Here is a 15,660-nt window from a genome sequence, read left to right on the forward strand (position 1 = left end):
GCTATTCTATAAAAACCACTTTGCCTGTGGATTATTTAGTATGCCAACTATGTTCAGTATACAATGCACTGTACCCTTCATTATTAAAATAATTTCTTAAGGGTACTTGGGTGGCTCACATGGTTAAGCATTGGACTCTTAATTTCGGCTCAGGTCATTATCTCAAGGACATGAGATCAAGCCCCATATAGATCTCCCTCCCCCTTGCCCTTCCCCTCACTCACTCATGCCTGCTCTCTAAATAAATAAGATTTTTTTTTTAAAAAAAAGAATTTTTTACTCAAAACTTTTAAATGACTATTGTGACAAATCATTGTAGTTTACCACTTTAGGAATCTTACCTAACAGTTTTTCCATGCCATGAGAAATCACATTCACTGAGCACTATGTTCCATAATATATGCTTGGGTGCTTTTTATCCTCCCAATAAATGTGTGTATTATTAATTCTGTCTTTTATATTGGGAAACTAAATTATGCAATTTTCCAAGGTCAAAGAGCTGTAGAGTTAGAATTCAAACTTGGGTCTACATGATTATAGAGCCAGAGTTATTCACCTCTAAATGAGAGTAATTTGATAATATATACAATGAGATGATATCCTATTTTCTCTCATAGGAGTTTCCCTGGTCTTTAAAAAAATTAGATCATAAAAACACTAGTCATCTACAGAAAGATCATGTCCATATCATTTTTGTATCCTCAGCATCTAGAATGATGCCTGGCATGTAAGGGCCACTATTTAATAAGTGTTTCTGAATGAATGAATGAGGAAAAGAAAGAAAGAAGAAAGAAAGGAAGAAAGAAAGAAAGAAAGAAAGAAAGAAAGAAAGAAAGAAAGAAAGAAAGAAGAAAGAAAGAAAGAAAGAAAGAAGGAAGGAAGGAAGGAAGGAAGGAAATTAAAGGAATACAGATTGCAAAGGAAGAAATAAAACACATGTAATTCTGTATGTATAAAATACTGAAAAATCTACCAAAAAAACTATAGGAAGGTCATAGGATACAAGATCCATGTGCAAAAATCAATTGCCTTTCCAGTGTAGATGTGTGTGCATATAGAAATTTGTAGATATGCATATATTTCCTAGCTTTGTCCACTGAAAGGGTCTAAATGCAGTGATACACTAGTAATAGTGAGCATTTACTAAATGGTACCTCATACCCAGATCGTGGTTTCTAAACATCACACTCATAATAAACTAAAAAACAAACAAATAATGCTCCTTGATAAACCAGTTGGTTCCAAGGCAGGAACAAAAAAAATTAAAAATGACCCTGGAATATGTTGTGGTACTGGAAAATAAGGAGGCACTCAAAAAGAAGATGTAAGGATGTCACCAAAAATAGCAGAGGAGAAAGCTGCAAAGATCCGTTCCTCCACTAAAGCAACAATTAATCTCACCAAAAAAAAGTGTCAAAATGAACATTTCTAGAACTCTGGAATCTATTCAAAAAATTATAACAACCTATAACAACCTGTAATCAATTAATTTGAAGATAAGCCTATTGAAAATATCTAGCCTGAGAATAAGAAAAAGAATGAAGAAAAATAAACAAAGCTCAAGACACCTGTAGGATCTTGACCTACAAACCAATATACACATTATGGGAGTTCCAGCAGAAGGAGAGAAAGCAGCAGAAAGGATATTTGAAGAAATAATGGTTGAAACTTCCAAAATTTGATTAAATTTTGTGATTAAATTAAATGAATCTACATGTCCTAGAACTTAACAAATTCCAAGTAGGACAAACTCAAAGAGTTTCACATCAGGATATATTATATATAATCAAACTGTCAAAAGACAAAAAGAAAATCTTGAAAACAGCAAAAGAGAAGCAATTAATCATATACAAGGGACCGTAAATAAGATTAACAACCTATTTTTTCATCAGAAACCATGGAAGCCAGAAGGCATTGAGATGACATATTTAAAATGTTGAAAGGAAAAAACTGTCACTCAAGAATTCCATACCTGGTAAAATTATCCTTCAAAAATGAGGGAGAAATTAGGACATTCCCAAATAAACAAAAGCTAAAGGAGTCTGTTGCTAGCAGACCTGCCCTATTGAAGGCTAAAAGGCTAGAGATGCTAAAGGAGTCCTGCAGCTGATATGAAAGGATGCTAGACACCAACTCAAAGCCATACAAAGAAATAAAAAACACCAGTACAATTAACTATGTAGATAAATACAAAAGCAAGTATTATTGGATTTTTGGTTTATCCCATATGAGTTACAAAACACATGCACAGAACAATTATGTGTCAATGGGCAACAATGTATAAAGATCTAATTTGTGACAATAACATCATAAAGAAGGGGGGATAGACCTGTATAGAAGCAGAGTTTTAGATGCTACTGAAGCTAAGCTGATATCAACTCAAACTGGACTGTTATAAATTTAGGACATTACTTGTAATCCCCAGAGTAACCACTATGAAAATAATTTTTAAATATACAGAGAAGTAAATGAGAAAGTAACCAACATGGTTCTTTAGAAAAAGAAATTAAATACAAAAGAAGGTAGTAATGGAGGAATTGAGGAACCAAAAAATATAAGACATATAGAAAACAAATAGCAAAATGGTAGAAGTAAGGCCCTCCTTATCACTAACCGCTTTAAATGTAAATGGATTAGACTTACTAATGAAAAGGCAAAGATCTGCAGAATGGATTACAAAAAATCCACAATACAGATCTACAAGAGTTCAGTTTAGATGCAAAGACACAAATAAATTGAAAGGACAGAAAAAGGTATACTATACAAATAGTAATCCAAAGAAATCTGGAGTGATCATACTAATATCAGTATCAGACAAATTAAACTTTAAAGTTAAAAATAGTTACAAAAGATAAAGACACACATTACACATTGATAGAAGAGCCAATCCTTCAATAAGACATAACAGTGTAAATATATCTATACCAAACAAAAAAGCCTCAATATCCATGAAGCAAAACTTAACAGAACTGAAGGGAGAAATAGTTCCTAATAATAGTTGGAGACAACACTACTCCATTTCAGTAACTGGTAGTTTCTCAAAAACTTAAACATACATTTATGATGTGATCTAACAATTCTACTCTTAGGAATCAAACCAAGAAAAACAAAAACATATGTCCACACAAATATTTGTTTGTGAATGTTGACAGCAGCATTATCTGTAGTAGCCAAAACTTAAAAACAATCCAAATGTCCATGATTTGAATAAAGAAAATGAGGTATAGCTATACAACAGAATAATATTTTATACAATAAAAAAAGCAAACTACTAAATCATACAGCAATAGTAATGAACCTCAAAATCATTATGCCAAGTGAAAGAAGTCAGAAACAAAAGGGGCACATAGGTGGCTAAGTCACTTAAGTGTCCAACTCTTGATTTCAGCTCAGATTTTAGCTTCAAGGTCATGAGATCAAGTGCTGTGTTCAACTCCACACTGCGTGTGAAGTCTGCTTAAAATTCTCTCTCCCTCTCTCTGTCCCTACCACACCATCTCCTCACCCGCTTAAAAAAAAGTTAGACACATAAGACCACATGTTGTAAAAAAGAAAAAAAGGCTACATGTTGTATAATTTCATTTATATGAAATATGCAGAAATGAGAAATTTTTAGAGACAGAAATCATAGTAGTGGAAATAGATGCAGAAATTGAGTGTGTAGACACAAGAGAACATTTGGAGCCGATGGAAATGTTCTAAAACTGGGTTCCAGTGATAGTTGCACAACTCTATAAGTTTATTTAAAAACATTTAATTCACACTTACAATGGATGCTTGTTATAGTACTTAAATTACTGCCTCAATAAAAATGTTAAAAATGACTCACATACTTCAATCTAGTTTTGGTAAAAAAAAATGAAGAAAATGTGCAATTTTTCACATTCATATATGCACTAAAGATGTAAAATGCTCACAGCTAACTTTCTGTCATGGGTTAAGTACAGTTTTCTCATAAGTAAGGGGCTGAAATTAATAATCCTTTGTCCTTCTCTTTCCCTATAGCTATATACTTTTCTCAGATTAAATGGTCTACATTCTCAATGGCACAGGTATTCAGATCATGAAGTAAAATCCTGCAATTCAAAGATTGAACATTCTCATTTCAACTATTCACCTTCAACAACCCTGAAAGTCCATGAGCTCAAGTTATTCGTTAGGGCAAAGATTTTAACTGCTGCCATTCTGGTGTGTGGAACCATGTTCCTTTGCTAGTGAGTGAAGGTGGCTCTCCAAAAGAAAACATTTATGTTTGTTTTCTTCGAATGATTTGTACATAAGCCTTCATTGCTAAACTTTGGCTAGCGTTCAGAAATGCAGAACAATTAGGTTAATAATTTTTTAAAAAGGATCATTCATCTTTAAATTGCTGACTGTAGTCATTTGTCTGAAGTCTCAAAATAGCTTGTGCTAAGAATTGTTACAAATATATCAATAGATGAGTAAATGTCTTTGATTTCTGAGCCCTTGCTCAAGACTTTCCTACCAGTTTCACAAAGGAAAAGGCCCTTGTTGAAAAGCTCACAAATGGTTTCTCTTTCACAATGGTTCTATAAACAGCTTTAGTGAAACTGAGTTTCCTGTTTATTGGAGATTTGTCCAAGTTACACAAACACACAACCTAGATGGCTCTGTGGCAAGCACTCTTGCTCTTGGCTGTAACTCACATGTGTGCACTTCCCTACCAGTCACTCAGGCAAGATACACGTTCCTGTGCGTAAGTTATAATGTAATGAAGGAACGTGACAAAAGATATGTTGAACTTCAGTATACAAAATTGACATCGTATGTTTGGTAAATATGTTCATTTCATTCCTTGTGAGTATAGTGTTTGTGCCAGCTAAACCAACCACAATGTTATATTTTCAATACAGCCTTCCATGTTTTACCATCATCTCTATCATACATCAGTAAATAATAATGTTTCTTGATCCATAGGTAAGTGAACATTTAAAATTGAAGAATAAGGCAGCCCCGGTGGCTCAGAGGTTTAGCGCCGCCTTCAGCCCAGGGCGTGATCCTGGAGTCCCGGGATCGGGTCCCACGTCAGGCTCCCTGCATGGAGCCTGCTTCTCCCTCTGCCTGTGTCTCCGCCTCTCTCTCTCTCTCTCTCTCTCTCTCTCTGTCATGAATAAATAAATAAAAATCTTTTAAAAAGAAAATTGAAGAATAGGGACGCCTGGGGGGCTCAGCGGTTGGGCATCTGCTTTTGGCTCAGGGCGTGATCCCGTGTCTGGGGATGGAGTCCCACATCCGGCTCCCTGCGAGGAGCTTGCTTCTTTCTCTGCCTGTGTCTCTGCCCTTCTCTCTCTCTCTCTGTCATGAATGAATAAATAAATCTTTAAAAAATAAAATAAAATTGAAGAATAAAATGTGACAGATTTCAGTGGTAATTACTTCTTAGCAGAACAGAATTATTTGTGCATTTTTCTTGTCTATCCTTTACATTAACTTCTTTAAGATTTTATTTACATATTCATGAGAGACACAGAGAGAGAGGCAGAGACACAGGCAGAGGGAGAAGCAGGCTCCCTGTGGGGTGCCTGATGTGGGACTCTATCTCAGGACCCTAGGATCATAACCTGAGCCAAAGGCAGACACTCAACCACTGAGCCCCCCAGGTGCCCCTACATTAACTTCTTTATAGCCTCTAGCTCTGTCTTCATTCCACATCCTTTCCTTCAATATTTTCTGAGCATATATACTCTTCCAGGCTTTGTGCTAAGCATAGGATACAGTAGTGAACCAGACAGACAAAATCCCTGAATCACAGAGCTCTCAAATATCAAAAACTTAATGTCTGAGCAGTAACAAGTATATAAAATCTTATTTAACAAATTTTAAGCCCAGAGAAACCACAATGAACATTTTTCACACAATAAATAAAATTCAAACTTTAAAAATGCCCTCCCTGTTGACACATGCTATCATTCAAGAATCAGCATTATTATTTATAGTCAGGACCATAAACCCAGGTTTTATTTTAAGATATGACTTTTATTCATTTTTTACATTTTTTTGCAAATTTCTTCTGGCTTGAAATTCTAAATCCTGGCTAGCCCTAAAGATTTATTTTTAGAAAGCTCAAAGAAAAAGAACTATTTTTGTTAACCCTTCTCCATTTCCCATCTTGAGCTGTATAAACAGAATCAAGATAATCATCATTCGGGTACAACCAACTGATCAATCATAATTTCCCACCCTTCTCCCATCACCCCTCAGTTTCCTGAGAAAGGATCTGTACCAGCTGCTGCCAATACAGGGCTTCTAGAACTCCCCTTCCCCATCTTGTCTCCAACACAGTTCTGTCCTCATTAGGTAAGAGCCTCTCACATCAGCAATCAGTCCATCTCAAGCCCTCGACTGTGAAAGCAGAAAGCACTATTCACCAGAGCTCTTGTTCACCCCTTATCTTTGGGGAGGAATAAGGCATAACACCAGATGGCATTCTTTTTCCACAGGCTATTCCCTGACCTAGAAATGCAGTCTACTGAATGACCTCAGAAAAGCCACCTCCGACTCTATCTAGAACTGTGAACCAAAGTTTAAGGACCTATCCTGGAAACTCAGCACAGAAAATATGACTTTCCTGGACTTCCAGGAATGTAGTATCAACCTAGGAGCACTCAAAAGAAAATAACAGTTTAGGAGAATGAAGGTTGGCCCATTCCTAGACAAATCTAGGGGAGAGGAAACAGTTACAAATTTCCTTGATACCTTCCTTCCCTTTGCATTTACCCTTCCCAGGATCAAAACAGCTCTCTCCAAAGTTGGACGTGCCAGGCAATCTAACTGGCTGCCAGGAGGGAATATTACAACTTGTTTGTTTTACTTAAAAATGAAGAAATTCAGTTTTACTCATATGTAATGTGCAGATTGCTTAGGGCCTTTACCCAGTCCACAAGTCAGTTGGTCACAATGGTCTTGACTGTCTGCCCAAGAGAAAAAGAGGAGGGGATCCAGCAGACTGTCATCTGACCATTACACACTGACGCTGACGTGAGCTTGGTTAAGTGGACATGCGGATTCTATTCTCCTAAGTAGTAGAACAGTTCCAACCTTATCCTAAAATGAGGAGTGACAAAGAAATCCTTTGGATGACATGGAGTCACTGCTTATCTCATGGTAAAGTACTTAAAAGACTTTAAAAGTTAGGAGTACCTGGGTGGCTCAGTGGTTTAGTGTCTGCCTTTGGCTCAGGTCCTGATCCCAGGATCCTTGGATGGAGTCCAACTTCCAGCTCCCTATGGAAAGCCTGCTTCTCTCTCTGCCTGTGTCTCTACCTCTGTGTGTGTGTGTGTGTGTCTTGTGAATAAATAAATAAAAATCTTTTTTTTAAAAAAAGAGTGAGACTTTAAAATTTAATAATGAGTCACATTTTTTTTTTACAAGAAATTCCAAATTTGCTTCCTCTGGGATGACAAGTAGCTGCCAGTAATACAGTACCTGATAAACATTTACAAAAAATGGAGGCACCTACCAAAGTAAAGGTGTTGTTTCAACAATGTATGAAAAAGTATGATTCTAAAGAAATGCACACTTTGAAAAGACTGTTTTGGAAAACAGATGTTTGGAAATGTTTTAATTTTTTTTTGTTGAAAAGACGGAACTGTGTTACTCTGAAAGTTGTCCTACTTGCACATTTTAAAAACATGGACACAGAATTTTATAATATATTTTAATATTTTCAAAAAAATACTTGCGGGGAGTTTTGGAAAGTTGTCCTACTTGCACATTTTAAAAACATGGACACAGAATTTTATAATATATTTTAATATTTTCAAAAAAATACTTGCGGGGAGTTTTGGATCGTTAAAGCATATTACCGTCCTATCAAGAAGTACTGCATGCCACTTGAAAAGCAAACATTGCCTGGCCAAGTGTCTACTTTACAAAATTTTTAGAATAATTAAAGGATGGGGCAGAAATATGAATACCATGATTTAGTGAACTCAGACAGTGTCAGACCTGTACAGTTACACAGAATCCCATGCTCGTAAAGGCCACTCACTTAACGTAATGGTCTGCTATCACCATCTTGAAATTCATAATTTTTCAAGAAAGCGCCCTATATTTTCATTTTGCATGGCGCTCTGTGAATTACGCAGCTGGTTCTGGAGCTCAGTGGTCAAGGCCATCCTCCTTGAATCTGCATATTTTTGAGATATCTTTTCAGCTACAATGACTAATTTCAAGTATAAATGTAAAACCAACCTTGAATTGTTGGATCATAAGTGCTGACCTAAACTTGTCAAAAAGAATTATATCCATAATTATATTTGTATATTTATAAGTAGTTATACACAATCACAAATTAAATATTTAGAGAAAGCAAAATTCTTTGGTGCTGTTAGTAAAGAAAATACATGCGTATAATTCATAAATAAATAAGCACCTCTTGGCATTGCACGTTCAACGATTTGACGTGCACAAGCGAAAGTTTCTAAAACACCGACCTAGATTCTCAATGATAATCTTTTGCTTTCGGAGTCCAAACTCCAAAATTACTCCCTCTTCCGGCAACACTTTCTTATTCCTCAGCAATATTTCCCAGTAGAATGAGGGAGGCAATTATGAATTATGGCTCAGTGGAAAGAGGATTTCAAGTCAGGACTGGGTTCAAATCCCGCTGCCCCACTTTGAGACGCAGCCACGTTTCTTAACCTGCTCCCGGGCTCCGGGTCCCAGCGCGGTCCTCAGGGTCGTGTGCCAGAGACCTGGGCGCACCTCCCGATGCTGGCGAAGCACCAGCAACACGACCATTTACACCAGGTGTTCGCGGGATGAGTCCGATGTCCATCTCCTCGGAGCGCCGTGTCCATCTCAAGTGTCATTCGCCCCAGGGACCCTGGAGGCCGGCACTGCAGGCAGCGCGCTGAGGCGCGTCTCCTCCGTGACATCGGAGCGATGCTACCGATACAACCTCCAAGTTCTCTGCAAACACGCCCGGGGAACGCACTGCCACCAACTTCTCCGACAAGGTCGGGGAGCAAGAAGGGCCTGCGGGAAGGAGGCGCGCCAGGGAAGCCGAGGGGCGCTCAGGGCCTGGCCAGGCGCCACCTGAGTGCCGGAGGCAGGATGGGGCGACGGCTGCATGCGCTCCGGAGCGCACCTGGGGACGTTTCTCCTCCGCGCCCGCACCCCGAACCTCAGCCTTCGCTCCCCTCGCGTGCTCCCCTCGTCCCGGCCGCCGGCGGCGAACCGGCCCGGGCGGAGCTCCGGCACGATCGCCCCCGGGCACCGAGCCCACCGCGCGGGGTCGCCGGCCCGCGCGGGGCCCGGGAGCCCTTCTTGGTGGCCTGGGACGCCCGCGAGCGCGGGGAACGGTCCCCCTCGCTCCGCTCCGGGTCGCTGGCCAGCGTGGGGGGACGCTCCGCCCCCACCCCCAACCCGGCACCCCCAGCTCGCCCCCGGGACCTTACCTGGATGGTGTGGCCGCTGCCCGGGGCGGTGGGTCCCCCCACCAGCTTGCAGTAGAGCTCGGGCCGGGGCCGGGGCCGCGCGCCGCCGGGCTCCCGCTCCCCGCAGGTGGCGGTGGCCCAAATCCTCGCCGCCTCCGCCAGGTTGAAGTAGGGCGGATGCAGGCTGAGCCGGGCCGCGGCCCGGGGCTCCCGAGCGGTGCTCGCGGCGGGCAGCAGGGACGGCGGCGGCAGCAGCAGCAGCAGCAGCAGCAGCAGGACTGGCCTCGATGGCCAGCCCGGAGCCCGCGCGGCCGCCATCCTGCAGCGCGTGATCCTCGGGGAGCAGCGAGCTCGGCGCCGGGGGTGGGCGGCGGCCGCTCTGCGCACCCTCTGCAGGCGCCCGGAGCCCGCGGCTGTGCGACCCGCGGCGCTGGAGCCGGCACCCAGCGGAGCAGGAGCCGCCGTGCCAGCCTCGGGCCCGCACCCCGGGTCTACGCAGCGCGCTGCGCCCTGCAGCCTCCGCGAGCGGGGAGAGCAAAGGCGTTCCCGGGCTTCACCCTGGCGGCTGAGGGGGGGCCGGGCCCGCCCCACCTTCCCACGCCCGGCGCACTAATCAGACTATTTCCTTTCTCCAGCGGCTCACCGTCTCAGACCCCGCGTGAAAGCCAGCTCCCGACCTCGGACAAGGGGGAAGGCTTGGGTGAGGCATCAGAGCAAACTGGCACTGCCTGCAGAGCTTACATCAAAGACACTGTGGTCTCCCGGACAAGTCTCCGTTGTCGAGCAAGTCCGGTCAATCTCTCCAACACAGGGCGCCAACAATCCCTGTGGCACTACAGCCACGTTCCGAGTGTGGGATCAAAGGAATTCATGGGGAATTGAGAGTGGTGGAACTTACACGGTTAAAAGAGAGCCAGTAGCGCGGGTTGTGGTTTGCCAAGCTGCGAAGACACCTTGGAGGAAATCCTTTGGATGCCCAATCGGCTAAATTTTAGATAAACTAGGGAGGTGTTGAGCGAATTACTGGAGCTGTCAAGCTGGCGTTGGAGCAGAGGATACCCCTATCCTGGGGCCGAGATTTGGTCTTGTATGCAGGATGACTCCCCCAAACCCAAACGGAGCCCGCTTTGGCCCTTGAAGCAATTTGGGGATAGTGTCACTACTGCGGGCCAGGACAGACCTAAGTGCCTCAGAGGAAGTAGGATTGGAGCTGGGAAGGAAGAAGGGAAAAAGAGGAAGGGTGTGAGAACATTGCTTGAGCAGAGATTGAGATAGGTGTAAAAAATGGTACACTTGAAAGGAATGAGAATTGACCAGCATATTTTATTAAATACCAGGATATGTGCTAGGAAGAAGGCAGTATACCCATCTAATCTTCTGTTTGCTCTTCAAAAACAAAAAGATTTTGTGAGTATAATACCAAAAGGAGAAGTCACAAGGATTGGTAAGTTGACAGAGAAACTAAAAGTTCGTACATCCAAAAGCACCATAACTAAGCAAAAATGGCAAACACACGAGGAGAAAATGTTTACCATAAAGAACATAGGATTAATAACTTTAATATACAAATTGCTTTCACAAAACCATTAGGAAAAGTGGAATACTCAAGGCTAAGAAACCTAATATAATTAAAAGGGAAAAAAAACTTTTCTAAGCTAATAAACATGTGAAAAAATTTTTTGACCTTCCTGGGAATTGAAATGCAAGCAAAGTACCAGTGAGATTCATCTTTTACCTATCAAACTAGGAAAGGACTTAAAAAAAAAAAAGCAATTAAACAGAATTAAGAGAATCAAATATCACAGCCTTGGTTGAAGTGAAAACCTTATAGCTTTTCAATGTTTTCAGTGCTTAGCAAATGACTTCCAAGTACATATATTTTGCCCTAACAACTCCACCTGTGGCTATGTACATCCAGGAAACAACTGCTGAGCCACCCAGGCGTCCCTGTATATATTTTAGAGACAGAGAATGAGCAGGAAGGGACAGAGAGAGGAAGAAAGAGAATCCCAAGCAGACGTCATGCCCAGAGTGGAGCCCACAACCCTGAGATCACAACCTGAGCTAAAATCAAGAGTCTGCTTAACCTACTGAGCCACCTAGGTGCCCCTTAAATATTTTTTTATTAAACAAAATATTAAAGTGAAATATTACAGGGTCACTAAAATGATGTCACAGAACTGTATTTTCTGACATAGAAAGATGTTCACAATATTTTACCAGAAAAAAATGGGGCTCCTGGGTAGCTCAGGCAGTTAAGCATCTGCCTTCACCTCAGGTTGTAATTTCAAGGTCCTGGGATCAAGCCCTGCATCAGGCTCCCTGCTCAGCAGAGAGTCTGCTTATCCCTCTCCCTTTGCCCCTCATCCCTGCTGGTGCTCTCTCTTATGTGCTCTGCTCTCTCTCTCAAACAAATAAATCAAATCTTTGAAAAAATATTTTAACCTAAAAAGGATATAAAATAATACATGTGCAAGAATCTATTGTATTTCTATACATGACAATGGACAATCCAAAAACAAAGTTAAGAGCAATTCCATTTACAATAGAATTAAAGAGAAGAGTTCTTTATTCTTAGGAATAGACTTAACAAAAGAAGTACAAGACCTATAATGAAAACTAAAAAACATCTTTGAAGGAAATTAAAGAATATCTAAATAAATGGAAAGACATACCATGTTCATGGATTGAGAGATAATATTGTTAAGGTGGTAATATTCGCTAAAGCAGTCTACAGATTCAGCACAATCCCTGCCTAAACTCCAGGCATTATTTTTGCCAGCATTGACAAGGTGATCTTAAAAATCATGTGGAAATGTGAAGAACCCAGAACAGCCAAAACAAGCCTAAAAAAGATTACCAAAATTGAAGGACTCACACTTTTCCAATTTCAAAACTCAATACAAACCTATAGTAATCAACAGTGTAGCACTAGCATAAGGGTAAATATATAGATCAATAGAATCAAGGGAGAGTCCAGAAATAAACATTTACATTTATGATTACTCAATTTTCACCATTTTTAATGATGCCAAGACCATTCAATATGGAAAGAGTAATCTTTTCAATAAATGGTGCTGAGGGGCAGCCCCGGTAGCGCAGCAGTTTAGCGCTGCCTGCAGCCCAGGACATGATCCTGGAGTCCCGGGATCGAGTCCCATGTCAGGCTCTCTGCATGGAGCCTGCTTCTCCCTCTGCCTGCATCTCTGCCTCTCTCTCTCTCTCTGAATAAATAAATAAATAAAATCTTAAAATAAATAAATAAATAAATGGTGCTGGGACAACTGGCTATCCACATGCAAATGAATCAAGTTGGATGCCTACCTCACACCATATACAAAAAATTTTTTTTTTCCATATACAAAAATTAACTCAAAATGGATCAGAGACCTGAATGCAAGGGCTAACACTATAAAACTCTTAGATAAAAACATAAAAGTAAATCTAGTGGTTTGGGATGAGATAATGGTTTCTTAGATATGAAATCAAAAGCACATGCAACAAAAGAAAAAAATAATTGAATGTCATTGAATTTTAAAACTTTTGTACTTCAAAGGACACCATAAAAAAAGTGTGCTGCCATTAAAAAAAAAGGCAACCCGGGATCCCTGGGTGGCGCAGCGGTTTGGCGCCTGCCTTTGGCCCAGGGCACGATCCTGGCGCCCCGGGATCGAATCCCACATCGGGCTCCCGGTGCATGGAGCCTGCTTCTCCCTCTACCTGTGTCTCTGTCTCTCTCTCTTTCTCTCTGTGACTATCATAAATAAATAAATTTTAAAAAAAGGCAACCCAAAGGTGAAGGAAAATATTTGTAAATCTTATATCTGATAAAAGATTCATATCCAGAATAAAGTACTCTATAACTCAGCCACTAAAAAAATTAGATGATTGGAAAAAATTTTGAATAGACATTTCTTCAAAGAAAATATAAAAATTGGCCAACAAGCACATAGAAAGATGCTCAACATCATTAGTCATCAAAGAAATGCAAGTCAAAACTACAATGAGGCAGCATTTCACAGCTGCAAGAATGGCTATAATCAAAAACATAGATAATAACAAGTGTTGATGAGGATATGGAGAAGTTGGAACCCTCATACATAGCCGGACATGGTGGGGGAATGTAACATGGTGCAGACGTTTTAGAAAACACTTAGGCAGTTCCTCAAAAACTTAAACATAATGCTATCATGTGACCCAGGAATTCCAATCCTAAGTATCTACTCAAGAGAATTGAACATCCACACAAGAACTTGTGCATTAATGTTCATAGCAGTGTTTATAATAGCCAAAAGGTGAAAACAACACAATGTTCACTGATTAATGAATGAATTAACAAAATGTGATATATCCATAGAATGGAATACCATTTGCCATAAAAATGAATAAAGTTCCAATATATGCTATAGTGTAGGTGTATCTTGAACACATTACACTAGGTGAAGGAAGACAGACACAAAAGGCTACATATTGGGGGATCTCTGGGTGGTTCAGCAGTTTAGCGCCTGCCTTCCGCCCCGTGGCAAGATCCTGGAGTCCTGGGATCGAGTTCCACATCAGGCTCCCTGCGTGGATCCTGCTTCTGCCTCTGCCTGTGTCTCTGCCTCTCTCTCTCCCTCTCTCTCTCAATGAATAAATAAAATCTTTTTTTAAAAAAAAGGCTACTTATTTTATGGGGAGTAACTGCTAATGGATATGGGATTCCTTTTTTCAATGATTAGAGAGTGCTAATAGGTATACAACCCTGTGAACATGCTAAAAACCACCACATTGTGCGTTTTAAAGGTGAAATTATGGTATGTGAATTATATCTTAATGCAGTTGTTATTTAAAAAGAATTTTGCAGAACTGAAATACATCTTAAATATAAAAAGTGCATAGTATGAATGTATACATATATGTGCATGTGCATTTGTGTGTGTGAAAGCAGACTCAAAGAGATCTTGAAAATTAAACAATAGAATGTTCAAAAGTGGATAGATAGAATGGAGAGAAGGGACTTTTTGCTAATTTTCTACTTTATGCTTGTCCTAATATTTTTTTTCATTTTTCCAATAATGAGTTTGTATTGCTTTCTCCTAATAAAAACTTTCAGATTTTAATAAATCAACTGAATCAACTGAAGCCCAGTGCTGCCCAGAATGGCCCCACCCAAGGTGGTATGTTCCTATCTTACTTGACAAAAGATGACTGAGAGAAAGTGAGAGATTACATACTTCTTTTCAGACACAAGATTATTTGAAGGAAAATATTTAACAAATGACAGATTCCAGAATCATTTTCTTAACATGCAAATATAAAGAAAAATCTAAATTAAAGAAGCTGTTCTCCACCTAGCCAGTGACTCTTCCATAACACCAAGCCATTTCACTGAGATTTTCTACTATCAGAATCCTCAACATCAGAACTGACCGACCGTGAATTCAAACCAAGACTTCTTCCTCACAGAACTTCATAGTTTGCTGTCAAAGGCAGCAGTTAAGAGCATAGCTTGTGAACTTTCTTTATTGTACAAAGACAATAGTTCTCCTTGATATGTTTTATTACATTCCTTAGTCAAATAATACATAATATCATTGACTTTAGTTATCATTACTGTTTAAAAATAACTTTATAATGTTAGAGAACAAGTGCATTTGCCCCCAGAGAACAGTTTTGAAGATGAACAAACAAAAACTACATATTTGAAGTTTAGATTTGCTAGTTATCTTTCTCAAGATAATGTATCCAAAACAAACATCTCAGGAACACCTACCCTCACAGTCTCAGATAGGGGAGATATGATGAGATTAATGACACTGGTTGGGGGAGGGGAGGAAGGCTGCTCTGGAGTTTAAATGAAGAAGCGAATGAGCAAATCGTGTTTGCTTGCAAACACGAAAGCAGATTTAATGCACACGTGTAGTTTAAAGGCAAGATGGGGCTGTTCTGTTTTAATAGGGAAAGATGATGGTTGAGGAAATTAAATATCTTGTTCATGTTTTAAGAAAAGTAGGAAGAATGAGCAGGAATGAGGAGGACTGCTGATGCCCAGTTCAAGCTCCTAGAAGAACACTGAGAGGACAGAGGAAAAAGCTCCGTGGGGGAGGCCCATCTGAAGTGTGAAGGCTACAAAGGGAGGCTCTCAAGGGGAGCTGCTAGGTTACTTAGTACCACAGGGGTGGGTACAACAGACATGCATAGTTGGTTATGAACAAACGCAAAAGAACACAAGTGAATTTGGGGTTTGGCTGGCCTCCCAATACTTCAGAAGTGATTC

General features: G+C 40.5%; 1 protein-coding gene across 1 annotated transcript in view; it reads right to left on the reverse strand.

Annotated features, from left to right (window-relative positions):
• The window catches only part of LAMA3 (laminin subunit alpha 3), a 245,708-nt gene extending 235,792 nt beyond the window's left edge, over positions 1-9,916 (reverse strand). The window contains exon 1 of the mRNA XM_055324044.1: positions 9,423-9,916. Within this exon, the coding sequence (XP_055180019.1) occupies positions 9,423-9,719 (297 nt within the window). The 5' untranslated portion in view covers positions 9,720-9,916. The remainder of the gene's footprint in view (positions 1-9,422) is intronic.
• Positions 9,917-15,660: the final 5,744 nt, after the last annotated feature.

Source organism: Nyctereutes procyonoides, unplaced genomic scaffold (assembly GCF_905146905.1).
Source record: "Nyctereutes procyonoides isolate TBG_1078 unplaced genomic scaffold, NYPRO_anot_genome, whole genome shotgun sequence".
Lineage (NCBI taxonomy): Eukaryota > Metazoa > Chordata > Mammalia > Carnivora > Canidae > Nyctereutes > Nyctereutes procyonoides.